Here is a 27,922-nt window from a genome sequence, read left to right as displayed (position 1 = left end):
AACAAGCAGAGTGAGAATATGAAGACAAGTTGTCTCTTATGAATTGACGCACTCAGTTTCTCCTGGTAGCTATTTATCTAAAAAGGAACTCTCTTCTTTACCTGCACAAATCAAATTAATAAAGCCTTTTCCCTATTTCCAGGGTCTGTTTTAGGTGTTATAGTTTGTTATGTTGTTTCTATATATTTGATTCTTGTGATATTCACTCTTGTGAAGAGATGGGCTAGCTTAAAAATAACGCTACCTGCACAGGCTCTGCTAACTCAGTATTTGGGCAACGTTGAGTCAGAAATGATCTTGCTTTCAAGAAGACTGGCATTTTAAAGCTGTTTCAAGTACAGTTTTTCTTTTGCAATACTATTTTGCTTAGGATGGTTTTTTTGACGCTATTTGGGAGCTGTGCTTATGGGGACGGAGTAAGACTAACAAGCCATTCCTGTTCTCCCTGAGCATCACTCTAGAGATGGTTTTTGGCACAGGAGAGCTTGAGATGAGTGCCTGGCTGGGTATGAGGGAGGAAAAAAAAGGTGAGGGGAGTGTTACAGCACTTCCTAAATCTGCTGCTGGTGGATAAAATTTCTGTTGAGCAAAATTATCGAGGGAAGAGGTTCTCCCTCCACCTGAGCCCCCGCTATCTGTAACCTGTGCTACACTGGGTCTGGGTCCGAAATAGGCTCCTGGGGTAGGGAGCAAGCACCTACTCAAAGTGCAAGCAAAAGTTGAATGTGCAATGGTTATGAGAACAATTACAGTGTCTGGTGTTTATTAGTCATCGTTTGGTAGGGAAGGATGTTTCCCTGCACAAGACATGACTTGGCTTGCTTTTGGGTCTGGGCTGAGATGGTGCCGTCTGTGTCCTTGGGGTGGGAAAAGTGACTTTGCTCCTCTTCTGGGGCTTGCGCCCTCCCAGGTGGTGCTGGAGTGCTTTGTGAAGAAGGACCTGGTGTACACGAAGGCAAACCCCACCTTTCACCACTGGAAAGTCGACAACAGAAAGTTCGGGCTCACTTTTCAAAGCCCTGCTGATGCTCGAGCCTTCGACAGAGGAGTGAGGAAAGCCATCGAGGACCTCATTGAAGGTACCGCGACGCGTGGTGGCAGTCACTCCAACCCTTGGAAGAGTGGGGAACGGGTTTTGAGTCATGGAGCTGGGAAGAGGGTTTAAAATCAGTTCTTGGGCTTGGACATCTCTCGTGCATGTGTCCAAGTGTAGCCAGGTACTTTCCCTGTGCTGAGCAAGCCTCAGCTTTTAAGAACTGAGTTTTCTTATCTGTTAAGGCAAGAAGGGATTTCAGTCCAAGTATGTTCCAATCCTATCTGGCCTGGTCTGTCCAGACTTCCCCCCCTTAATTATCATTGAGTCTGTTATTACTGCTTTTTTTGATAGGCTTTGGTTTCATGCTAGCAATAGTAATTCAAACAGCCCAGGCTCTTCTTTATATGCAGCCGAATCTCATCTTACTGAGTCTTTGTTAAATCATAGTACGAATTCCTGCCTGGAGTTGAATAAAACTTTGTTTTGTTTTTGGTTTTTTTGCAGTAATTAGTTTTGTCTGCGTCCGTGTAGTTGAATGGTAGTTCTTGAAGACTTTGTTGTGTTTCTGGGGTTTTTTTAATTCTGTAAAAAATCCGTTTGAATTGCCTGTGCTTTGAAGTTGTCATAAATTTTTCCTTTTCATATTTCATTGCAATTAGGCAATCATAATACAGCTATAATTCAATAGTACTTTATTTTAACGAAATTTGATTCTTCATGGGTTTTTTGCTTAATTTTTTTTAACCATGCCACTTTATGTAGGGACATAGTGGTCCAAAGCCTTTCTCCCTCTCACCTGCTGTGACTGGGATGTTTTTATATACAGATGGTATTATTTTTTTGAGGATACTAGCTCAAATATATATACATATGTGTATTCTTTTTGAGGACATTAGCCCCATAAGACAGCTTAACGTTCTGGATGCTCTGTCCTTGCATTAACATGGAAATGGTAGATACTGGGGGAGAATTAATCCCCCAGGGTTCTCTCCTGGTAAATACCTCATCAGTTAGACGAAGCATCTTCTCAACTAGTTATTCATTTGCTTTTTCCTGTGCCATTAATGTGAACAAGTTACAGCTAGGCCTTCCTTTTTCTTCTTCTTCTTGCTAAAACTGGGAAGCATTTTAAGTCATAAAAGTGATGTTTTATATAAGTGGCATGGGATTGTGCAAAGTTTCAAGAGATAATAACTCGGCTGTATTGAGTAGTACTTTGGAGATGCTGGTATGTGGCAACTCCTGTTGTGCTCTTTCTGATCCATTTTACAGTGGAGGTATTTAAAATCAAGTTCTGCTGTATCTCAGATACTTCAAAATCAGCAAATCTATGTTTACCCCATTAACAGCAGAGACTGATCCTCATGAATGTGTTCCTCCTTAACTTCCAAATAAGGCTTTCTGAAAGAAAAGCAGTAACTGGCTCATGCACACACAGCGTCGCGCAGTGGATTTCATTTATCGTACATTTTTTGTTCACATAGTTGATCAAATTTAGCAGGTAATATTAAGCACAACTACGTGCATTCGAAACTTCACTTCGTGAAATTGCAGCTTTATTATTAATATTTAACCGATACTTTGTTCCCTGTAGCATCAGAAGTATAGAAGTCTTGTGCACAAGTACAGCAATCCTATGCAGCTCTGTAGAGCATCTAGATTTTTTACTTTTAAAGCTAATGTAGCAAATGGCACAAATGTTTTCATGTTACTTAGTGTTTTAAGTGGGCTTTCACACTTAGCTCTGCACATCTTCGTGATGAGGCAACTGAGAGCAGCCAGGGCTGGTGCATATAGCATTATATAAAGCACATTATTTTTAAAAATTTCCAGAATGAAGGTGGTACAGACCGTTCAACTATTTTAGTTAGGGATGTGATGTGGCCCTAATTCAGTATAACAGTGGGCTTATATTAAAAAAAAAAAAAAAAAAAGCCTTTGGCTTGGGGTTTCTCCCCCCACCAGAGCACCTTTCTGCACCCACCCTCCTTGGCAGCCTCATGGTGGGTGAAGCCACCTGGGAAGGGGGTCTGGGATCCCTAGCTGGGGATAGGGAAAGGGGTCACCCCCTTTTAGCCACAGCATGAATTTACTGCCAAGTCCAGCAATGACGTGTGCCACCCTCCCTGCTGCCCCTCTGCGATGTGGGTGCTGACCAGGCTTTCAAGCGGCTCTGGAGGGGGACACCCGCAGGGTGGAGAAAGAGGTTGGAGGAAAGTTGTTGTTTTTTTAATGTGATTTCCCACTTTTCCAGATGATTACCATGTAATTAATGAGAACTGCACCCCAGTATTTTGCTCTTGTCCATGGTATTTGCACATTTCAGCTCCTTTCAAATACTTTGCTTACATCGTGCAAGGTTGTTCTCTGAGAAACAGCTGATAACAGAGAAGACCTCTACAATATATAACAACTTCTGAAGCTAGAAGAAGAAAAAAAACCCAATCTAATTCTTCATTGTCAAAGTGATGTTTATTTTTTTTTCTTAAATAAAAAGTAATTTCCCCCCCAGATTTAGGAAATACATGAAGAATAACTCATAGAGGGTTTCTTGACAGCTGAGGATCTGGTCTTGAGCACTGATTAGTGTGTAGTTTTACCGTTCTTCAGAAATGAAAGTCTTCTGTAATTGGAAATGTTAACTGCTATTTTTAACATAGTTAATTAGCATTGGCAGCCGTGCAGTTGCGTGTCAAGAAACACTTTCAGATTTTACCCTTCCAACCCAGCTACCAGGAGATTATTTTTTTTCTTCCTTAATTTGAGCCCCTCTTTTACACATCTACAACATAAAGTTGTGAGGATCCAAATGTTTACAAGCCTAATAAAAAAAAAGTTGCATAGAAATGTTGTGTGTTTAAAAAGCTGTTGTTTTTTGGTTTTTTTTTTCCCTAGGGTCTACAACTTCCTCATCAACGCTTCACAATGAGGCTGAGGTCGGCGATGATGATGTCTTCACTGTAAGTACATGTCACCTGAGGTTGTTCTCCTTTATGCTCCAGTTTGCATGGTCCAGTTGGAAAGGCTTTTCTTTTTATGCCTCAGGGTTGGCTTCCAGCCATCTCCATGTTTGGCCAGTGGGTGTGTTTTATTTGGTGGAAGTATATCCTCTACAAAAGGTAAAGGCTTGGGTTTCTATTGGCCTCCTGTCGCCACGTGAAAAGCATGGCAGAGCAGATGTTGTCAGGGCTAGAAGTGAGTGAATAATAACTCTCAAATTTCCTATGTCTTGGCCTAAGTGGTGCACACACCTCTTAATACCTCTTTTTCTGTCCTTAAGAAGCTTCCCACAGACTCAAGTGGGTGGCTGCTACTCAGGTGCATACTCAAGGAAATAAGATTTTGAATTGCAGTTGTTAACAAAAGCCAACTTTTAAGTGTTTTGCCTATGCATGAAATGTGGAAAGTTAAAACAAGTGTTTTTCAGCTGGAGGAAGGCACAGTAGCATGCCATCTACCTAATGAGCGGTGACTTAAGTAGGAGTGAGTTGCTTGTATTTAATTTGTGGTAATGTCTAAAATGTGTTTTGGAGCTTTTCTGAAGCAGAAGCAGCTGCTGTCCTTGCTATACTTGCACATTTTAAAAGAGAAGGAAAAAAAAATAATTATGTCACATGAAATATTAATCCAGTCATGGATATTCCATGGACTGAAAACAAGATGCTCACAACAAATACTTTATTAAATTTATTTGCTCAGCTCCAGTCGCGAACCCCCACACACATGCGTACATGTGTTAGTTGTATTATAAATGCCCTCCTTGTCCCGTGGTGCAGGTGGGGCCTGGATGGCGGAAGGGCAGAAGGTGGGATGTCCTCAGCGCAGCAGCGGCAAACTCAAAGTCGTCTTTGAGATACTTTGCTGCATCTTTAGGGTGAATGAGAAAAACTGAGGACAGGCATCAAGCTGTTTGAAAATGGGCACCGGGAAGCACGCAAAGCCAAAACGTGTTTTTGAGGGTGATGTTTTGCTGGTATGGGACCAGGGCAGGTTCCCTGCTGTGTTTTGACCAGATCCTCCCAACGGCTGGCATGTTGTCCGCATCTGTCCTTTTGTCACGGCTCCGGGAGACAAACAACAGCAGGCAGGGTTAAAAGGTGACTTCCTGCGCTCCACAGCAAAACTATCATTAGCAGCTGCTTCCCAACTACCTGCCAGAAGTGATTTATAGGCACTGCGATGGGATGGACCCGGGGGAGGCACTGCTGGAGCCAGAGCAGTTTCCTGATTTGTGCTGTTTTGTCCCCAAATTCACCAGGTGAGCCTTGCTCTGCTGGGGATGGATGGTCATGCTGGACATGTGTGTGGCTCTTCTGTGCTTGTCAGAAAGGGGATGACCATTGAAATGTACCTTGGGCGGGTGTGTGCCAGCTCTCACTGGGTTAGACATGGAAATACTCAGTGTTAAAGCAGTGAAAAGTAGCCTGTGGAAATGGGAAAGGACTTTTTTGCTAAAAGCCAACTGGCTGACATTTAGGGACCTGGGAGTGCTCCTGCATTTCTCCACAAGCTCAGTCTTGTGGTTGAGTGTTGATTTTTAAACTCGTAGGGTGCTTTTTACTGGGAGGAAGAAGTTGTGCATTTAAGTAGGTGTTCCTTTACATTGGGAAGGTTGGATGAATGGTGCCCCAGTTGCATCAAAATCACTCAAACTCCTGCATTCAAAGTGAAGAGCCAAAACTGCAAGAGATTTTCCCCCCTACTTGACCCCGGGGAGGTGACAGATAACCTCCTGCCATACAGATATTTATGGGTAGGGTGCTTGGCGGAAAAGGAGGAACAAGCTACTTGATAGCATTAGCAAGGAGGGAAACCTCAGCTGCGGTTGGCACCTTGTTGGGATCCAGGGAGACATTAACACCTCAAGTTGTGCTCTGCCTGGCAGCGCTCTCCACATGTTGTGTGATCTCCAGAGTGTGAGAGGGACTTCACTGATGGTGGTAGCTTGCACGGTGCTGTTGGTCAAGCTGTCACATCAGGGCAGGTGTGTTGTCATACTCCAAAAATAAGGCTTTAGGAGCATCTTCCTCCCCATTAATTCTTGTTTGCTTTCCTGGGATGAAGTTTGTCCTTCTCCTGCAGTCCTTAAGCTCTTTGAAGCTCTCAACTTCCTGTTTATCTGTTAGGTGATGGTGGAGTATGAAGTCTGCATAAGCCAGAAATAACAGACTGAAGCATGGAGGGGTTTTAGTCTGGAAGAAATTGATAGGGCTGTTATATGTTTTATTATTAACCTTCTGTTTCATTCTTTCTTTGCACTTCTTTTTGACTTGTGTATCATAGTCCATTTGGTCATCCTTGCACACAAAACTTCTTTACAACTTTCCTGTAAACTCTTTTCCCCAGCCACAGCAGTGGATATTTTGGGTTTGGTTTTTTTTTTTTCAACTCTGTTTTAAAGAGAAAGTACATTTGTTCTTTTTTACTTCCTAAGGTAGTTATTAAAATCTTCACGGTCCTCCCCCTCTCCCACACATGCATGAATAAACTTAACTGCGTGTGGCAGAATTTTCAAAAGCATCTGCATGATTGAGTCATTTAATCAGTCATTTACCCATCTCTGAAAATCCCAGCTGTCGCTGCTACACTGCTGCCTCAAATATTTGGCCTGAGGTCCTGCCTCTCCTTGAAGATGTTTCAATCTGTTCAACCACAGTGGTCCAAAAGTTCACATTTCTTATACTGTTTTGCAGACAGCCACCCCAACTTTATCTTGCACGTCAGCACTGATCTTTGCACCGATGTAATGGTACCGGCTTTAAAACAGCCACCCTCCTTACATACAAGCACTGACCCTGATAACAACTGTTGGATATTGATTGACACAGGGCTTTTATACTGTCCCTGATCTTGTTAACTTCAGTACCGCTCCATGGGATGATGACTTTGGGCATGTTTTTGTGTGTGCAACTCATACATCATCCATTTTGTTTATTCATCAGCCAGGATGAAACCCTTCTGGGCACCCAGCAAGTTATTTACATGGGGAAGAGAAGGTTTGCCCCAGAGGTAGAGCTCTCCCTCAGGCTATGATCTTGTGTGTCTTAATGGAGGGTCATTTTCTTGTACTAGAAGGTGGGGGTTTTTGTTTTTAAGGGGGTGAATTATCTGCAGCTTTGGACACGTGAGCATTTGCTTGGGAAGCATCGCTGGTGTCAGTAGCCGTTATCTCCTCCCATCACTGTAACTTGCAGTCCCAAGACCATAACTTGGGAAGCAGTACCTTGCACCATCCCTACGGCGTATGCTCTTCATCCATTGTTCTGAAGCATGGGTTGTATCTTTAAAAACGGGACTTTGCCATCTAATAATTTTCCTGTGGATTAGACCTACAGCAGCTAGACAAATCAATACAAACCTCTGTTCTGAAATGCATACCTAACAGGGCAGAAAGCAAAAGTATATAGAAATACATGTCACTGACTTGAGGGGAATATGCTTATTTCTTAAATGAAATCTCCATTTAGAAGTTTTAACAATATGTAGTTGTGTTTCTTTAATTCCAGATTCTCAGTAGAGCCCATAAATGTTTTCCATATGTTAGCAAATAAATTTCTCCTGTCTTGTACATTATAAATCGTCCTCTCAAGAGATGCAATCTGAGTAAGACTAGCCATCCGTTCTGTCTCCACTGGGGGAAACATTGTCTTTGCAATGGTCTGAGATTGTTCTGTTTGTCTTCATCCATCCAGCCTGCATCTTCGGCCTTCTTTAATTAACATTCATTTCAGAAATAATGTTTAATAAGGACTGAATATGTTCTGTAATTCCTCAGCCACAGATTTTGCCATATAATTGAGTTCTTGTGCAAAATTTTTTCCTTAATCTACACTTTTACTTTCAATTGCAGATAACAATCCCACATGACCATGAAGTGAAAAATGTGAATTGAGTCCAAGGAAAGAAAGGTCAATGTCTTCCAGAGTCTGCAGAGTGCCTGAAATGGTCTCTTTTAGCAACCCGTCTGAAAAAGCAGAGGTGTTCGTGCTGAAACCTTATGACTGGTTCAGCTGAAATGCTGCGCATGTGTTTTTCAGATAAATCTACAGCCCTGTGCCTGCTTTAGTGCTAAAGAAAAGACACCCACTGGCAGGAGGAGCAACAGCTCCCTTGTTAGTTCTGGTTTGTGAACCTAAAAATGGACTGCAGTCCCTTCTGGGTTAATGGGAATATGAGGGAGAAAACAACAAAACCCAACCTTACTAAGTTTTATATGCATGTTACAATCATAGCTGTTTCATGTAATCAATAATAATTTTAAAAAATCCTAGGTTTTGTTCAAAATGAAACTTGCAGAATTTTGCAGGTAGAGCAGGCACGATCTATAGGTCCATGGCCAAGCTACAGGGTTGTGTTTCAAGACACCTAGACTTGATCCATTGCTTCTCTTGCAGACTCCTGGCTAAAAGCCTGTTTGCCTCGGTTCCTCAACGACAAGACAGGGAAAATATTCTCCAGCTTCACTAAGGTGATGCGGACAGATCTTGCTGCCACCACTTTTCTTCTCTGCGCAGGGTCCTGGTGCTAGGATTCACACTGGGCTTCCAGCAGAAGTCTTCAGACTCATGTTTTCACTACAAAGTTGTCTGTTTCGAGTGATCCTGCGCCACTCGTGCCTTTTTCTCAGTATGAGCATGTACTCCTGTGCTTGGGGATGTTCGAGTTGGGAAGTTTGTTATGTGGCTTGGACGCTGCTCACAGTCGTTTAAGAGACAGACACAATTACCCATTCTGTGCTGTAGTGGTGCAGATTGTGGCAGATGTTAATGTTACAGTCCTCCTTGCATCTCTTCTGGTTTCCTAATTAAAAAAACAGATTTCTCCCTGCTGCCTTTCCATGAAACCTTTTCCCTACTTTTATCTCCCATGTGGGCCTCAAGCGTGTTACAGCCTCACTATTAAAATTTATAAGATTTATGTTAGTTAGATAAACGCTAAATCTAATTTTTCTTGCTGGCTTGGTCATTTCATGTTCAGATAGTTCTTTTAAAGAATGACTGTAGCTCTTTTTCTTTAAAGTAGACGTGTAGAAACCCAGTCCAATTCCTTTGGAATATATTTGTAAGTTCCGTGTGATGCTGGAGCATCTCTCGTCCCACCCCTCCATGGAAAATGATGTTGCCGAGAGTAGAGAAGCACTGAGTTGCAAGATTTATTTCTTTCACAAGTTGTGCTCAGGGATTGAGGAGCAGCAAGAGCCTGCAATTTCCTTTCTCTTAAAGCTAAGGTAAAGTAACAGAAAGGAAAAATGCCTTTTGGAGGAGCAGAGCTCTTTATGAGGGTGGTGGGGTGCGGTGCTTAGGTTGTCACTGCAAGCAAATCCACCTTGTTTGCTCTGTGAGGCTGAGCAAAGCAATTAGAGGATTGTCACAGTGATAGGACTAGATGGCCTTACCTATGTTATTCTTCTTGCTCAGCAGCCAGCTGTGCTGTGCATGTACAGTCGAAGGGTTCACTGCTGCTAGCCACATCCTCTGATGTCTGGATTTTGGGCTTGCATTGTAAACCACAGCTATTCTAATTCAGATTTTAAAAGAAAAAAAAGTACTTGCCAAGAAGAGAGAATTCACACACAGAAACCAGCAGGCTTAAATCCCTCCCTCAGAAAAAAAATAAAATAAAAAAAAGCCTTTCCTGGCTTTGAGCAATGAACTGGACTAAGATTTATTCATGGTTTTTTATAGTTGGGTGTCTCAAGTTATATGCAGTGCTCTGGGCATCCCCGTCCTACACTTCAACAGTCAGAACAACACTGACTTAGCAATTGCTTGTCATGTCTGAACATGGCTTTTGCTCTTTGCACTTCAGTGCTGTGAAATTTGCCTTGATTTGTTCCAGCAGACTGACTACTGAGGTAGTCCCGGAGTCTGAAGTCACTGGTTTACCTGTAGTTTGTTTTGTTTTGGTTTGGTTTTTTCCTTCCTCCCGTTAATACCAGGGTGTATAAGCTTCTTGGTGAAATTCTTCCTGCTTTTATGCCAGGGTTCAGGAGGCAGGATAGATGCCACTGCAATAGTGAAAAGGTCCTGAATATCCAGCTATTTTAAGGCTATCTTCTTTTTTTTCCTTTTATTCCTTGTCTTTCTTCAGGTTAACTTTGCCCACAACAAATTCATGCCACTCAGTGGGAATGGATAATGATGCTCAAAGAGATTTTTCAGTAGGGAAAGTGAAGTGGAAAGTTTTCCTCTGGCTTTCAGGTTTTTTATAGTGTTGTGTTTCTCCCTTTCCTTCAGGACCTCCTATTTCTTTTAAGTGATGCTGGAAATTAACCCATTTATTTTCTTACTCTTTCTACCAATACGAGCAAGCTATAGTCACTGATAATTTAATGCAGTTGTCACTGAGACGGAGGTATCACTGCTGTCGTCTGGGATGTCAGCTGCTCTTTTCTCCAAGTCCTTCAAAACTGTAGCGGCAATTACTGTCTACTTCAGCCTATAGATTGCCCTTGCTTGCTCACAGCCTGTCAACTGGACAGGAGGAAATATGAAAATTACTGTGGTGTGGAGGTGCACAGAACATAAAATCTATTTATTCTTGTGTATATCACAGATTCACAAGATGTAAGTGAAGTGCAGAGCTAAGGGGAACTGATAGGAAAGAGAACTGTGGGGTAGATTTGAAGATTTATTTGCTTTCTTTAAAAGAAGGGAGGGGGAAGTAGAGGTCTTGCACAATTTATATATTGCTTTGTTGTATTTATCATTATTTTTTTGCTTTCGGGTCAATCTCTGGTGGGCAAAGCAGGCTTTTCTTGCTGCAGATCAGGAATATACAGTTTAACAGAATTCCCAAATGCACTGAACTTCAGTTACTTTGGCACTGTTTCAGTCTAAAGCTTTCAAACAGTAAAACCTTCTCTTTTTTTTTTTTTTCCTTCCTTTTTTAAACCAAACTATCAGTCTGGTTGTCTTACCCCACACAGTCTTCAAAATCCTGAGTCCCTGGCAAGGACAGGATCACCCAACCAGTACTGCAGCGCTTCCCAAGGGTCCGGCAGTCACGGCTGCGCTGGCAGGGAGACGATGGGAACATGGTAGGAAATTTGGTCAGTCACAGGTACCCGTGTGCACTTCGTGGAGGAGGCAGAAAAGTGTTTGCTGTCACAAAACCAGACCCGAAAGAAAGGATGTGATTTTTTTTTTTTTTTTTTTTTTCCCCCACATTAGCCCAAATATGGGAAGCGGTCCTTTCCTGCAAATATCAGCCTACTAAGAGCTTGGGGCGTTTGGGGTGTCTGTGTGAAGACAAGGCAAGGAGCATCCATCGTTCAGTAACAAATTATTAAGCAGAAAATACCTGTATTGCTATCAGATCTTCCAAGTCTCGCTGTCATGTAGTTTTTATGTAGCTAATTATAGCAACGACTTGCATGTGTTGAGCTACTTTGCTGAGGGTAAGCAATTTCTCTTCTCACAATTCTTCCTCTCAAGACCGTTTTTGTAGTGTATTTTCTGGCTCTGTACCGTTCCCACATACAAATACAATTGGCCCTGTGCTGGGATTGGGATATATCCTGCAGGAAACTGAAATTTGATCTTCTGCTGTGATGGAAGTTTCCTTATAGATGTATCTTGCCAGAACTTGTAAGCGTTGTAATTTGTGCACCAGTTAAGTATCAGGTTTTGTTCAGTTTGCCCCAGCAGTGCAAAGGAGATTTTTGTTAGGTTTTTTTTTCTTTCTTTCTCTTTTTAACACCTGCTTTCCCCTTTCCCTGTGCTTAAATGATGATATGGTAGCATATTTTAGTGTGCCAGCTCTTTTGGTTTCATATTGTCTTTAATTATTTTGTTATTTATAACCACACTTGCATTCATTTAAGTAATCTTCAGATGACTGAAAGCTTGTTTTCTTGTAATATGCAGTCACCTGAGGCTTTGGGATGAGAAGTGTCACCAGCAAACCTGCCTGTAGGATTCCTTGTCCAAAGGTGAATTGACTGCTGCTTCCCTAGCTGTAGTTTCTAGCTGATGAATTCGTGATCTGAGTGCATTGTAGCACCATTTCTTACTTGCAATCAGCTAGCTGCGTGTTTGTCTTCTGAAAAAAATAATGTGGCTGTGTAGTAATGTACTTAAACTACATGATGAGTTAAAGTATGAAGCTGTTTGTGAGTGTGTTCCCTTTTAATTCATCTGGAACTCAATGCTTTAGTGCACTTGTGTGCTTAAGGCACAAATGTGTCAGAAACAAAACACAGCCAAGATGAAATTGCCCTTTCTTAATGTACAGTAAAATGGGTGGGGGGAGAGATTTTTTTCTTCTTCTTTCACTTTTTTTTTAAGGATTATTTTTTAACCTGGATCAGGTTACTGGTTGGACTTAGTGCATGGCCCTGCAGGCAATAGTAGCAGCCCAGATAAAGGGGGGATGCAGCATGGTGAGCATCCAGAGGTGGAGCTGGAATTGCTGGTAGCCAACGAAGCCATCCCTGGGACCGCTTGCTGAAGGTGGGCTTTGCTATTCCTTCCCAAAAGCAGTCACTGTGCCCCTTGCTGTTTCCCTTGCGTAGCTCTGATCCCTTGCCCTCAGCCAGAAGGAGCATTTGCAAGTACAGCTCGTCTTTTCTGTGTTTGCAGCGCAGCGGTTTTGCCTACCTCAGCTTGTCAACAGAGCTTTGCAGGCTGGGTTTGTGGCCTTCTCATTTTGGCCTTGCTTTTGTTCAGCTGTGGTTCCCTGGGCATTTCTTCAGCATTATGTAAGGGGGACCTGATTTGAGGCAAGATGCCTGTGAAAAGCAAGTTATTTTCCAGCCAGCTCTGTTCTCCCTACCTTGCTTTTGCAGCATAGCCATGCCAAGAGCAGAGATGTGGTGGAGCAGGGATGGGGTTGCAGGGGTTATTTTAACATCATATATGAAACCACAGCCGAGGGATGCAACTTGACTGATGCATCGTTAGCCTCAAAGCCGCTGAGAGCCAGCAGAGCGGAGAGGGGCTCCTGCCGTCACCCTTTTACCAGCACAGCTGACCCCGCGCTGAGCCAGCCTGGGGAATTGAACCAAAAACTAGCCCTATAAAAGAAAGCAAATACTTTTCCGGTGGTTTAGCTCCTTAAGCCAGCTCAGTGTAGGGCTGGAGAAGCAGAAGTGCTGGCTCAAGGGAAACCGTAAGCACGGCTGGCTAAGCGGGCGGCAAAAAACCTCAGCCACCCTGCTAATATTCATCGTGCCACCTTCTGCAAGACAGCTTCACTGGAGACCTTTGCTGTGCTTGTGCCAATGGTACAAGTAAGGTGGTTCTTGCACTCGGGCTGAGCCAGGCTTAGTATTTATGGCATTTTCCTCATTCATGTTGCTACTGTGAAATGTCTCCTTGTCTCAACTGAAGGATAGAAGATAGCTGAGGCGGTGTCGATGGGGGTGTGTTATGGCCAAATGTTATGCTTTTACCTTGAAAATACATAGTTGATATTACTATTGTTTTCCATTAGGTTCCTTCTTTAATCTGGGCTATGTAGTTAGCCTTTGAAGCGTATAGTCCTTTCTTTTGGCCGTGGGGTGCTTGAAAATTTCACAAAGACAGAAAATGGCCTTTTCCATTATTTTAATATGCAACCTAAGGAAGTCGCTTTCAGCAAGCAGCTGTATTTGTAATCTGCAACCTATCTGCCTGCTGTGTTCGAACAAAACACTTTGTGCCAGGGCACTCATGGGAGGAGGCACCGGGGACATGGGCTGGATTTGAGGTGTCTCGCCCAGCCCTGGACACCACCTCTGAAGGTGACAGGCGGAGCAGACCCCGCGCGGGGTGTAAACACAGTTGGAAAGAGGCAGCCTTGGCCAGGGGGACAGAGTGATGATTGACAACTTCCCATGCTGTGGCAGAAAGGATTAGGGAATTGCCGCCCAGCACATGACCCGGCAGTGCTGGTGGGGCCAGAGGGATGTGGGTCTGGAGTGAGCCAGCAAAGCTGTGCTCCGCCCCAGCATCCCAGCCTCTCCGCATAATTTAGAGGGGGGAAAGCATTTGGCTCCTGGTGCAGAGCTGGAGCATGCGTCTTGGCAGTGGTGTGAAGGGGGCTGAGTCGGAACTGCAGGGCAAATGACTATGTTGCCGTGCTGTTCATGAGAGACCCTGTAATTTCCACGTGCTGTTTAAACACTGGCAAGTCTGGTTTGAATCTGTTGTCTCATGTAACAGGTAGAAAAGAAAAGAAAAAAAAAACAAAACACAAAGAGTTCAGGCCACTTGGAGTGTGCACCCGAGTTTTGCCAATCTAACCATAATTTGGTTGCATCCTCTTAGGTGTTGGGGGGGCCAGTTCTTTTTCTGGAGAGTTTGGAAAGGAAAAGGAGTTTGGTAAAGCTAAACAATGAAACGTGCTTTTACATGAGGCTTCAAGAATGATATTTCTTTAAAGTGGTAGGCTCCCCCTTTCACCCCTTTAAAGAAAAAAAGAAAACCAACCTTCTGACTGACAAAATACTGCAGGATGATGTTCACTCTACCCCCAGGCATGTGTTTGGTAGTAACTGAGGATGAACAACAGAATACAAGCATCCAGAGTCAAAATGGACCTCTGCCCAGTACAGAAATGCATTATAAACAACTGCATCTAAATAGCCCTGTTTCCTTCCCTCACCTGCCTGATGTGTTTTGCCAAAGGTCTGCTCACCTCTCATCTCGTAAATATTTTATAAAAATTAAATCAGAAGTGATTATAGGAAGCAGTTCATCTGTCTCTGGTTCTGTCTGCAAAAGGAGAAGGGAAGGCAGAAGTAAATGAGTACCATTGCATTTTTAAGCAGACCCTGACATATTTGCAGTGCATGTGAAGAGGGTATTTAAAAAGTTTGTATCAGCTGTTGGATTCTATTTTGGTGATGAATTCCAGCTAAAATAACGTGGATGCTCATAACTGTGTGAATAAATGACCCCTAACTGACTTTTTAAAATACGCTGTCAGCCTGCTGTAGGAAGTTTGCATTTAACTTTTTTCTCCTCTATTTGTAACCTGGTGTATTATATAGGAGGAGCACACTGCTGAATTTAGAGGCTGAAGTGTTGAATTTGTACATAGCAAAGGCATTAATGATTGATTGAGTGCACCGATTCTTTTAGCTTAGCTAATCTAATTTTCATTAGCATTTTTTCTCCCCCCCCCTTGAAAATTTCTATATAGAAGAGCTGAGATTCAGTGATGAGTTATGTGAAGCCATCTGTTCCCAGCTGCGCTCAGCAGCAGCGCAGGCTCTTCCCATCCCCGTGCACGTCCAGTGTTTAACAACCCCCAGCTGAGCTTCGCTCCTTTAGTTCCTAGCATCCCTACCCATCTTGTGAAAGGAAAGCTTTTCAGCAGCATTGGATGTGCTAAATTCCCTGTTAGCATCTTAAAATTAGGAGCTAGCACTTTCCAAATTAATTGTGGCTATGCTGATGACAAGCAGGTCAAAGACAGAAGACTTTAAAGTGGAGCTGGCACCCACCTCCCTCTCCAGACCCCACTGTCTCTGCCCTCTGCTTTGCTTGGAGACCCTCCTGTGCCATCAGGGCACAACCTTCTACGGGTGATCAGCTGGCATCAGGGAGCTGATACAAAAATGATTTGGGGCTGGATTCCTGTGATTCTCCACTCAAGCATGTGCACAGAGCAGGTGATGGGACCGGTGGCAGGGAGAAGCAGGGACCATCGCCTCCCCACAGCAGTACGGACCTTAGTGGCTGTCTCTCATGGCTTTAGCAGAGGACAGCTGTGGTAACGTGGCTAATGTTACTTGTTAAGAGGAGGGAGGCTTTGCTAATCTTTGCGGAGCTGTACGAACACAAATATTGGGCAGCTGATCATCCTGACAATGCTGTAGTCTGTACCGAGATGTCATTTCCACGGCATAAACAGATTAACGGAGCCCTTTATGCAAAAAGGAAAAGCCTGCCTCTGTCCCTAGATGGTTTTAAGCAATTGGTTGGTTTAAACAGTTCCCAGGTTTAGGTAAAAAGATCCTGCTGAAGCAACGTAGCTCATCTCAGCATGGAGAAATCCAATCAGGCCACAGGAAGGAGGAATTACAGAAATGAAGAAGGAAACCTAGGAGTTCTGGTAAGGAGACACTCTCCAGATTGATGAGGACACGAGCGCCTCATGAGTAGGCAGAGCCATCCCACCCTTGCCACTCTACCTGCAGTGGGATTGCTGTGCTGCCTGGGGAGCAGCTGCAGTAACTGGGGCTTGTGGTTTGAGGTTGTTTTCCCTTATAAGAACCTGATGCACAGACTTTTCCTTCCATTGAAGCAGTGCTGTAGCCCAGTGGTGCAGTACAGGCAAGGTGAGGGTTGTCATATGGGAAGGAAATGTTGTGTGGACCCGCTCACAGCCTCTGGTCCTGGGCTGAGTCCAAGCAAAATGGGGTACTGTCTTCAGTCCTCCTCTGACTTTTGCAGGCATTTCTCTTTGTATCTGTGCAGATGCCTGCTTTTGCAGAGATGTCTGACACGTTGTATCACTGGCAAGTAGTGAAACAGGGAAGTCTCACTGAGGTTTCCCCCTTACCACATCTGAGTCTTTGCCGTATCATTTAACCATGTCTGATTCTCATATATTCTTTTTACTCCTCAAAGTGAGCTGTTAAGCCACATCTGTGGTCCATGCAGAACTGACCGATGATGCCAGAAGCAGGTTTAGCATTAGCTTAATGGAGATGATCTTGTGCACCAAATTCTTGTAAATGTTGCCTAAGTTTTGCTGACTTAAGACAGCAAAGCTACCAGCATCCTTCTGGCGCTAAAAGCTGTAACCATAAAACTTAAAAATAAAAAAGGTAGCAGTAAAACTAGCTAGCTTTCTGTACTTTATATTGGTATTTGTGTAATGACTAGGAAACAGTCCAAACATTTGAGAAACTATAGCCCTGTTCTGGTTTTAGAAAAATCTGAATCCATGCTTATTGTTATGGTTATGTGCAGCCAATTTGTCTTTGAACTGTACTGGAGTATGATCTAACATGAAGCTTTTCCTTCAGACTCTCTGCTAGGGAATAGAAGTAGATTCAGCTCCAGCGGTCCTCAGCGGATGAGAGTGTCCAAAAGTTTCAAAAATGTATGGAAGCAATTTTTTTCAATACAATTTTTGTCTTGTCTTCAGTGATAGGAAACAAACAGAAATTTGACAAAAGCATTTTCTTCTGTGGCTTTATCTTGCCATGACAAATTAAAAGCTTGTGCTCGGGAGACAAGAGTCTCAAATCTTAAGAGATTTTTCACACTGAACCTTTTTCTTAATACTTAGATAATCTAAGCCCCCTTTGAAATGGGCTGTCCTGTGTATACAGGGCACACTTAGAGGTGGATGGAAAATGTCAACTGTTTCCTCTTCTAATTTTCTTGAAAAGAGAGAAAAAGGCATTTTGAGACAAAAATTAGGATTTTTGCTGTTCCCCTCTTTGTGAAATTCAAAAGTGCTATATCTCTTTAGGCTTTAAAAAAAAGAAGTTGGATGGGAAAGGAAGGACTTGTTATGGCAAGATTAAGCTGAGGGAGTTCTGGGAGACTATATTTTATCTTAATTTCTTTGGAGAGGTGGAAGTTTCTTTGCCATGCATCCAAAATAACTCTCGGACTTCCTCTTTGTGAAGTTCATAAACAGCAGAGGCTCTGCAGATAAACTTCAGGTTGACGCTTAGCTCAGTATTGCTCGCTTGCTGTACCGTTTCACCAACTTTATAATTTTTCCTTTCTGTATTGATAGCACAGCTGTGTTTTCCCTTATTCTAGTGAATGAAAAGGGCCAAGTGAAGAAGAGCTGGCTTGTGCCAGGTCTCCCAAAGGATCACACCTGTGCAGAGCACACAAACAAAGGGCTCCAGCTGCCTGCAGGGAGCTCATTGTGCGGGTCTCGGCCGGAGGTGGTCAGGCTACGGTTGGAGGGAGGATGCAGCTTTCTGGCTGTCATTTTTCCAGGCTTATCCTCAAGCCATGAATAGGTGAGGGTGCTGGGTTTCTTCTCCTGGGGACGATGGGCACATCTTTTCACATGACGAGATGGTGATGGGCTCCTCTTTAACATGTCTAGGCTTCCTGAAGTGAACACAGGAGCCACTGTGAGGAGGTTTGGCTGTTGCAGAAGGCTGCCTTGGTAAAGATGAGACCTTGAGCCCCCATCAAGTTTTGCGTTTCCATGCTGCATATTTACAGTCCCCTTCAGATATGGGCGATGCAGTGAGCGGGCTTGCACAGCCATGGGAGCTGAGCAAAGGGGAGCGTGGCAGTAGACAGCAGGTCTCCAGACAGCAGATTGGTTTGTAGAGGGCTTGTGCTTTGCAAAGGCCAGGCTGACATGGGTTTTCGATTCCTTTAGGACCATTACTTGCAAAACTACTTTTTACATCATGATACTTCTATTCCCCCTTGTCCTTACCACCTCATGTAACCATTAAAATCCTAGAAGGAGAAGAAAAACGTTGTCTTGCTTGACCCACAGTTATTTTTGACAGCAAACTTGCAAATGCTTTAGCTAGCTGAGAGCACTTCTGGAAGTTACAAGTGACAGAGCTCCATAATTTCCCTCTGACAACTGATTTCTGACAAGCTGCCGCAGATTGTATTGCTTCATAATTTTGAGACAAATCTTCTGTTTTGTAGTCACCCTTGCACGTTGCATCACATGGGGTGAACCTATTCTGTAAAGCCATTAAAGGCAAGGTGATCAGTCCAGTTCAGGAGCAGGAAAAGACTTCTTTTTCTCATTGGTTTTGATAATAGATGCTTATCTCACAATATTACTTAGGCACCTGATTAGCTGGCCGTTCTTGTGTAACAAATCCATTTCAATGAGAAGTAAACTACAGTAAATTATTAACGTAATCTTCTTTACTAATGACTAGGGGTTTTTTTAATTTAATGAGTCACTTCTGAAAGTCTGGGGGGAAACAGGGACACTTTTTTTTTTTGTGATGATCACAGTGCAGTCATTTGCATGTAGAAGCCTGGTGTTGTTTCTCAAAACAGCCATATCAAACATGCGATATGTGTGCTCACTCAGATATGTACTGCTCACTTGCAAAAGGAAATGTGTTGCACAGGTTTTATAAAACTACTATTATGGTCATGATTAATGATTTTGTTATCCAGGCAGTGAAACCACAAGACTTTGTGACCGCCATAGCAATAGCAAAGCTCTAGTACATGCGGTACAAATTTCTCTAATTAAGTATTTGAGGGCGTGTTGAAACAGAGTTTCTTACCAGACTCCCTGTTCCAATAACTTCAGTTTTGGGTTCATTTCTCTTATGTGGCTACTGGGCATGTTTTCAATAGTTTCCCCTCAGAAACAAATAGTGGAGCTGGACTGGTTTCAACAGGCTTTAGAGGAAGACAGTGTTTCTCTGACAGACCAGTGACTCAATGGTTTGGGACATGTTTTTCCATCAGTGAAATAGCCTGACTCTGGACACTATGTCCTTTCTAGATACATTCCTGTAGGCAAGTGTGTTGTATTTGGGTGACCTGCAACAACCCTCTCATATCTCCCCCCTCCACCATCCTCCCCAAAATTTTCACTGCTATGTTGGTGGTAGAAAATCCCAGCCAAGACCCAGTCTTGTCGTGGAGGACATAAGTTGTTCCCTGCTTCCATCACTGACAAAGTCTTGCCGTCATTTGTTTGTAGTGGCATTTGGCTGAAGATGAGAATGCCTTTTCTTTGAGAATGTGCCTGATTTTTGCCAGTCACCAAGTCCAGGTTCACTCCCAGTGGAATGGTACTGAGAGAACAGTATGCTTTTGAAGGCCTGAGCATCATCATGCCTTTGATCCTCAATCACTTAGTTTCCTCTGAGGTTTTCCATATGGCTTTTTGAACCACGTTTTAACTATGGGCTCTGTCAGAAGTACCTCTTTCTGTTTGAATCTTACCCAAGCCTATTCCAGTGAATGCCTTGCAGTCTTCTCTTCTGAGGGATACCAGAAGAATAATCTCTTCCTACTCACGTTCCCATGGGACTCATGATTCAATACTACTTCTCTTCCCATGTTCACGGTCCCTTCCATCATCTCTTTTCCAGAATGGAGAGACCCAGGCTATTTAGTTAGTTGTTGTTGAGAAACCAACCCATGTCCTCGATTTTCCTGACTGTGGCTCTGTGAGCTTGCCATGGTGACAGTACCCTTATGGACACAGGGTGGAGGGGAGGCCAGAACTGCAGACAGACTGGGGAAGCACAGCAGATACATGCAATGCCTTGATGATCATCTTTGTTGCTGCTGCGTTTTTTTTTTTTTTTTAATCTGTTGCTGAGCCACCAAGCTGACGCTGTCACAGGGCTGTCTGTTTTAACCCCAAGATCTCTTTCCTGAGCAGCAATAGCTGGCTCAGAGTGCATCATTGTACATGTCAGATCAAGGTGTCTCTGTCACTTTCCACTTTAGGGATAAAATTTTGTGTAGTTTTGTTTGTTTGTTTGTTTTTTTAATTAATCCAGGCTCTCAGCATTATGAGATTCTTAAGCAAGTTTTCAGGATCAGCTTTCATTTTTACTCCCTTGAATAACTTAAGTTTCATCAGAAAACTGTGTCATCTTGTTCACCTCTCTCTTCAGATCATTGATGACTATGCTCACCAGCACAGGTGAGGAGCCTGTGGGGTTCATTGGTGACCTTCTGCTCAGGAGGGAGGTATTTCCTACCTTTTTTTCCCAATCTTCAAACCATTCATTCCTATGTGTCAAGAGCCTTCTCTCTTCTACAGAAGTTTGAAGCTTTGATGGGGGACCTTGTTGGAAAGTAACAGGGCTTATCCCAGCCAATGGTCAGCAAGGTAACCCTGCAGACGCTGCGTTTGTCAACCAGTTGCCTTTAGCGTCACCAACCAGGAGGCAGCATGAACTTTTTTTACAGATGAGTGACCAGAGACCTAGTCTCGGATAGCTTGCTTTCTCCCCTTCTGGGCGCTTAGGTTAAGTGTTTGTGTTGGCAAACCGCCCCTCTAATCTGAGGACATTGAATGTGGAAATGCAGCAATTTTTAATAAGGTGAAAGCAAAGGCCAGAGCCACAGCCTCTCTGGTATGCTGCAAACAGGTTTTGTAGCCATGTCAACACATGTGGAAGAGAGGCTCAATTGCCCTGCTGGGTCTGAAGTAGAATAAGGTGTGGAGGAAAGCAAGGGTAGATAAGAATCAGGCAAGATAAAAATCACTACAGCCTCTTTTCCAATTGCCTATTGCAGAAATACTGCCTTCCCTGAGAGGCAGCAGATAGCATGCTGCTTGGAGGGCTGGTTATAGCTCCCAGCTGCCCCACTGAGATTATCTAGCAGTTATATTCAGTTTGGGATTTTTATTTTCATTTAGGAGGGTAAGGGGGTTGCAGGCCAGTATGTGCAAACTCCTCCAGTTGGGTAATTTTCCCAGGCTTTGTTATTTTGACCATGAGCACCCATGACGTTTTCGGGGCATAATACACGAAAGGCTTGCCCCAGCAGGGCTTGGCTGTGGTTCCAGTGAAGGTGAAGGGTCCTGCTGGCTGGCATGGCACCGTGTTAAGGCCCTGCCTTCTTTTTGGTTCATGTCAGTCAAAGTTTAACTTTGAGAGCATGCTGCAGACTGAAGCTGCCTGGACTATGGGGTGTGTGCCTTTCTGTTGTTGTTCTGAGAAGCTTAAATTACAGCTTGGCATCTGGGCCTGCACCGCATACAGCACTGCAAAAAGGTACTCGAATGAGGTGGCTGTTGTAACTAAATCCTAATTTTTCTCAGGTTTTCCAAATAGGTTGGAAGCTTAATGTTGTTACAAAGTACTTGCTTGTAGAAGCTGCTGGTTTTCTTTTGAAATGTCCCCAAAACATGCTAGATATGGTAGGACCTGAAGTTACAGGCACGAGAATTAGCTTTGAAGGGTTTAAACCCCAGATTTGAAGTGCCTTTGTCTAGTAAGTTACAAAGACTGGGCTGAAGAAACCACTTTTTAAAAAGAGCCTGAATATCAGTGCAGTTACATTTTAGAGGTGTTGTTAACCATCTTAAGAGTTGTTCTACTTCTAGGTACTTGTTTAAAAAAACCCAACCAAAACAAATACATGCCATTAAAACTCTGTTCCTAATGGGTGGGTCAGCCCTTCAAAACTTATCCTGCTTGTTGTACCTCTCAGATAACCCAGCCTGGCCTTACATCACACTGCAAAGAGATCTGTATATTTGCTTTCAACAAAGTAAGTTGGGCATTCAGTGCTTTTAAGTGCTATACAGGTTGACGAGGATCAACACCTATTTTGTGTTGTAATACTTTAAGGTGTGCTCACCTTTGGGCAGAGTCTTGCAGAGCGCTGTTTTCAGAATAAACAAATGCCCACAATGAGTGTTCTTGTATTCTTGGAGTAAGAGACGTGTCTAGTACGATTCATTGGAAAATAATATTTAAAGAGTGCATTCTTGACAAGGAGAGAAGGCTTTTCAGGTAAAACCAGTCTTCTCCCACTACCGATACAACTTTTTTCCTCCACTCTTGAGGTTGTGTCTCTAGCTAACTGTTGTGGCAAATGGAAACCTTTCCCTTGGACTTGTCATAGGTGCAGCACAGCTTGTTAGTTGGGAGAGGGATGGAGATTTTTCTTAGTTCAAAGCATCAATATTTTTGGCACGTGCAGTGTTACAGCTCTTCTGATCGTTGTGCATGGAGGCTCATTTTTCCTGTTCCTGATCTGTTAGTGCACTTAACAGCTGTCCTCTGATATTCATGGTAATATGAAAAAGCCCAAGCAATCTATGAAAAGAATTAATCAGCAAAATCCTGAATGTCTAGAAATTGTATGGAAACTATTTTAGCCAAGGAAGGGCTATGGTGAGAGGATAGCCAAGACTGGTACACCACTGTGTTTCTCCAGGAGGTGAAATACATATAATAAGAAGTTGCGGGTATTGACAACAGCATGTTATTGTGTGATATTTCACCCTTTCATGATCATTGTTGTGTAATGATGCAACTAGTTAACCTAAAGAAAGTGCTCACCATGAGCCAGGAATATATAAAACGCAAGCAACATTCATTGCACATTAGAGATTAGTGACAAACCGAGGGAAAAAAAAAACCCTGAAGTTTTTAAAGGAAAGCTGATTATTCAAGTAGCCTGTGATGAACTGGAATTCGGTGAGTGTTTGGAGAAGAACGTGTAAAGGAGTTTTTGGCTTAATGGGAGGCCTACAGGTTAATGAAATTGCCAGTATTTTTGTAGCCTGGGTAACTAGTGGGGTACAGCCTGGACACACTGATGCTTTGTCTGAGTCTGCCCATGGGACTTACATGATTGCATCATTTGACGGAATTTAACTTTGCTCTTCAGAGTTAGCTTCTGGTGTGAACGCTCATCATCCTGCAATGCCCAGTATAACAAATAACATGCCAAGTGAATACGAGTGGTGTTGGTGAATATGTCACGGGTAGGCTGTGGCATATTATTTTTCCATGTGTGTGGCGACAGCTTTTATGGCCTGGCAACAGATCTGCCTCTTTCAAGTATTTTATGTGAAACTTTATGAAGCTGCCTGCTGTCAGGTGTTGCCAATATTGCAGGTGTGCGTAAAGTCAGTGAGTGGCAAAACATCTCTTTTAATACTGTGTGCAGTAACAGCTGAATGTATGATGATTTTTTTCCCCCCTTTCCATTTAAAACAGAATGCTACAGATAGCTCCTCTAACTCCTCTCAAAAAAGGGAACAGCCTGTGCGAAGTCTGGCTTCTCCTGCATCCTGCGAACATCGAAGAATTTGCACTCGTGGACACCTTCACGACCATTATAGCTCTGACCATTACCATCTAGAACAAGTAAGATTTCTTCCCAGTGTGGCCACCTAAAGAGCTGTGTCTGACATAGCTAAGACTGGTGTTTGGTTTTCCCCCCACATCCTTGAAAGACCCCCCCTTCCTTTCTCTCCCTTTCCTTCTCAGTTAGCTTTAAATGGCTTCCAATTATTTAAAAAAAAAAAAAAAAAGTTTTACACTGTGATTTAATGTGTTATGTTATACCATGTGCACACAGACCATTGTAGGTCTGTGACAATTGTACTCATTTCTGAGCCAAAGGCTGAAACTCTGTGATAGGTCACACTGTAGGGCGTACAAAGAAGAAAAGACAAAAATGGTTCAATGCTGGCTTTTCTCTGCTTAGGAAACAGTGATTGCTGATAGCAAAGTGAGCTTATTTATCTTTTCTCCCTCTTCGTCTCCATCCCTACTTCCACAGTCAGTACCGCGATCCTACCGGCACGTCAACTTTCCAGACGATGATGAGGAGATAGTGCGCATCAATCCTCGGGAAAAGATTTGGATGACTGGATACGAGGACTATCGCCATGCCCCAGCACGAGGAAAGAACTTTGATCCTGATGACATGGACTCCTACGTACGTTTTGCCAAAAGTGAGGCCTCAAAACACGAATACACTTATCCTTATGTAGACAACTCGGACTTTGACCTGGGTGAAGATATCAAGGGTGCTGTGATAAAGACTCAACCTGTCAAATTCAAGCCCAGGCGGAAGGAAGATGGTGAGAGGTCGCGGTGCGTGTACTGCAGGGACATGTTCAACCATGAGGAGAACAAACGGGGTCAATGCCAGGATGCTCCAGACCGTGTCAAGACTTGCATCCATCGAGTGAGCTGTATGTGGTGCGCAGACACTATGCTCTATCACTGTATGTCCGATCCAGAAGGAGACTATACAGATCCTTGCTCGTGCGACACCAGTGATGAAATGTTTTGCCTCCGGTGGATGGCCCTTATCGCCTTGTCTTTCATTGCTCCATGTATGTGCTGTTACTTGCCGCTTCGGGCTTGTTACCACTGCGGGGTCATGTGCAGGTGCTGTGGTGGAAAACACAAAGCTGCTGGGTGACTACAGATGCATTCAAAGTGTTACGTTTTTCCTGTAGTTCAAGGAACACGTTGGTTTTGGAGCATTGAGATCTCTCATTTTGATGCAGCCACTGTGCCCAACAGCATCCAGTTCGGATCACTTTACATTTGGTCGTCTGGGGCTCACACTGCATTGATTTGCTCATCAAGTGTTCTAACTAACCTACAGCATAGACTTTTGTATTATTAATCTGTAATCAAAACAAGACTGTCTTGTACATGTTTGGTTTTTTTGTTTTGGGTTTGTTTTTGTTTTGGTTTTTTTTTCAGTTAAAATGAGTTTGAGAAAAGAACTGCTTTAAAAGGTGGTGGATTGTAGAACATCTCCAGGTTGTGTCCGTCTTGCCTCTGCTTGTGTGGTACCATCAGTGTGTTAGCAAGCTTTGGCATTTCTAGAAACAGGGTGGTGTAGTGAATGAAATATCACTTGGAAGATATTTTAACTTGCCATCAAGTTATTGTGTGTGTATAGAAGGTGTGCTAGTAACAAACTTGTACCACAACACAGTATTTCTGTCACTAGTTTTCTTTGGGGTTTTTGTTCTGTTTTCCAAAGCAAAAATAGCCATCTAAGCTGCAGTTTCTCTTCTAGAGTCCATCGTCATTTCCTTCAGCAAACATCTTAAATATTTCTCTGTTCATAAAGCTCTGTGAACAGAAAGCAAGGTTCAGTTACCATAGTCACATAACCATTGAGAATCTGGTAGTTCTCCTTACCTGCAATCATTTCAGACCACTACTTGAAAGGGAAACTTAAATTTTAGGGTTTTCTTTTTTCCCTAAATAACATTGGAAAAATAAAACTGTGTTTTCAGAGTTCTGCCCAAAAGAAAGGGAACTTCTTTATTAGCCAGCCATGTAATGATCTGTGAATGAAACACTAAGGTTCCAGATGAGGAAAATTGTTGTTATGCAAAGAATTACTAACAATGCAACGTCAAAAGCACTATTATGGCAATTCTGGGGAAATGCTGCATTAAGTGGTGGATTATATGGAAAATTGTGTGTGTGTGTTTGTTTTTCTGTATAATACATGAGCATGAGAACATACGCATCCACGGCAGAAACTACGTTTAGCAATCTAAACAGGTATTTAAAGTCAAAAGCCAGGATGTTAACCACCACTTCCATTTCCTGAGCTGCGGTCCCAATCCTCCAGATGCTTACACATGTTTTGACGTATTGTGCATGCATCCAGCATTTCTGTGAGTCTGTGTGTAGGATTAAGCATGTGAGTCTTTGCAGGAGCCAGACCGAAGCGTCTCCCTGGCTTTCCCCTCCCCAGTTCACCACCCAGATTTATCAAGTGGATGCATAAGGTGCATACAGCAGGATAAGATTAATTTTTTTATTTTTTTTTAAATGTCATGTTGTCTTGTGTACAAGGCTTGTAATTAGCTTGGAAAAAGAGTATTTTTCTAATATATTACAAGGAATAGCCAAATAATTTTTATTAAAAAAAAAAAAAATTTAGCGCAGTGAGCTCTAACTAGCATAGTACAATCTGAATACTTTGAGGCAGCTAGGGATTGGCTTGTCAAAGCTGGCACTGCTGTTCCTGCCATAATTTCTTTCTGCAGTAAATTGCCAGTGGGCGCATGTCCTTTCCCTCCCTCTATTGCACATTGACATCAGTCTTAAAAGAGAGGAATTTTTTTTTTTTTTTAAATTAATTTGCCAAATAAATGTAAAAGGAATGCTTGCCATTCTTTCTTGGTGGAATGTCCCAACGGTTCCTCTGAGAGTTAATCACAGCTTTTTAGTCAACCATGAATTAAGTATGCAATGTGCTTATACACTATAGAGTTTGGTAGGTTTAATTCGTAGCAGTTGCTGGGGATTTTTTTCGGTAGGGAAAAAAAAAAAAGAATGATAGTGGAAAAGGGATGGAGTGTTACACTCTGGGTGATGTGTCTGGGTTTGCTGAATGAAATATAAATATTTTGTGCCTAATAGCAGTTGACAAATCTCTCAATGGTGTCTAGTAAACATCAAGCCAGCCTCGGAAAAAAAATAATAATAATGGAACAACCTTTTCCTTTTATTTCTATTCTCAAAGTTGTTTCATGTAAACAAACATCTGTAAGATCTTCTCTCTATAAAGCACAACACTACAAAAAGATCTTACAGCTTTTTGTCCGGTCTTGAAGTGCCCCTATTTATTTAAGTAAAGTAGACATACTCCAAGCCTTTCTGTATGTCTGGAAATAAAAGTTTAAAAAAAAAAAAAAAATCCCTCTTTTTTTTTTTTTTTTTTTTCTTCCCCTCCTCCTTCCTCCCTCTTCTCTTGGGTTTTTGTAATACTTGTAGATTTTGCTACGTGTGTTATTTGGTTTGTGAAGGCAGTGGTGTAAGGGCACAATGATAGAAATGGGTGTTTTTTGTAAATATTTCTCCTTAATTTCCACACTGCTGCTGAACAGTGTGTAGCATTCTCCCAGTCAGCTTTGCAATACTGACATCAATCATTTGAGAGAAATTATTCAGATTTTATTTTTGTATCTGTGGTAACAAAACATTAACCAAATTTTTTTTTTCTGTTGTGGAAAGGTTTTTTGGTTTGTTTTTTTTTCCAAGCTATCGCTCACGTTAACAAATTAAAGTGCCTGAAGCCTCATCATTATTGTATCTATATACTAAAAGTTAAAACCCTGTTGTATTGATTTTTATAAGCCTTTTTACCTCTGTGTAAAAAAAAAAAATATATATACAAGTGTATGATGTACATTTTAGTTCTTAACTTCTTTTTTTATTGTTTCTAATATGTATGATCAGTGTAGCTATTGCTTTAAAATGTACCATGTAAATATAAATACATCATATCAAAATGATACTGTTTATTGTCATTCAGGTGGCTGGAAAAGGAGGGGAAAAATAAACGGTGCCAGGAAACACGGGGCCATTGCCGGAGCCACCTCCCCACAACCTCAGGGGTTTCTGAGGAAAAAAATGGATTTATTTTACATTTTTCAGTAGTGAATGCTGCTAGCCTCAGGCATGGGCCATACTTGCCCAGGCACAGCAGGGAGCATGGGGGCAGGTGT

The 27,922-nt window shown here is 42.6% G+C and overlaps 1 protein-coding gene across 2 annotated transcripts in view; it reads left to right on the top strand.

The window, feature by feature from the left end:
• The window catches only part of SPRED2 (sprouty related EVH1 domain containing 2), a 66,014-nt gene extending 38,305 nt beyond the window's left edge, over nucleotides 1-27,709 (top strand). For both annotated transcript variants that reach the window (XM_069787495.1, XM_069787494.1), the window contains exons 3-6: nucleotides 911-1,079; nucleotides 3,932-3,996; nucleotides 23,640-23,789; nucleotides 24,208-27,709. In XM_069787495.1, the coding sequence (XP_069643596.1) occupies nucleotides 911-1,079; nucleotides 3,932-3,996; nucleotides 23,640-23,789; nucleotides 24,208-24,858 (1,035 nt within the window). In that variant the 3' untranslated portion in view covers nucleotides 24,859-27,709. The remainder of the gene's footprint in view (nucleotides 1-910; nucleotides 1,080-3,931; nucleotides 3,997-23,639; nucleotides 23,790-24,207) is intronic.
• The last annotated feature ends 213 nt before the right edge of the window (nucleotides 27,710-27,922 follow it).

The sequence above is a fragment of the Haliaeetus albicilla genome, chromosome 7, assembly GCF_947461875.1.
Source record: "Haliaeetus albicilla chromosome 7, bHalAlb1.1, whole genome shotgun sequence".
Lineage (NCBI taxonomy): Eukaryota > Metazoa > Chordata > Aves > Accipitriformes > Accipitridae > Haliaeetus > Haliaeetus albicilla.
This window is presented reverse-complemented; position numbering and strand designations above follow the sequence as displayed.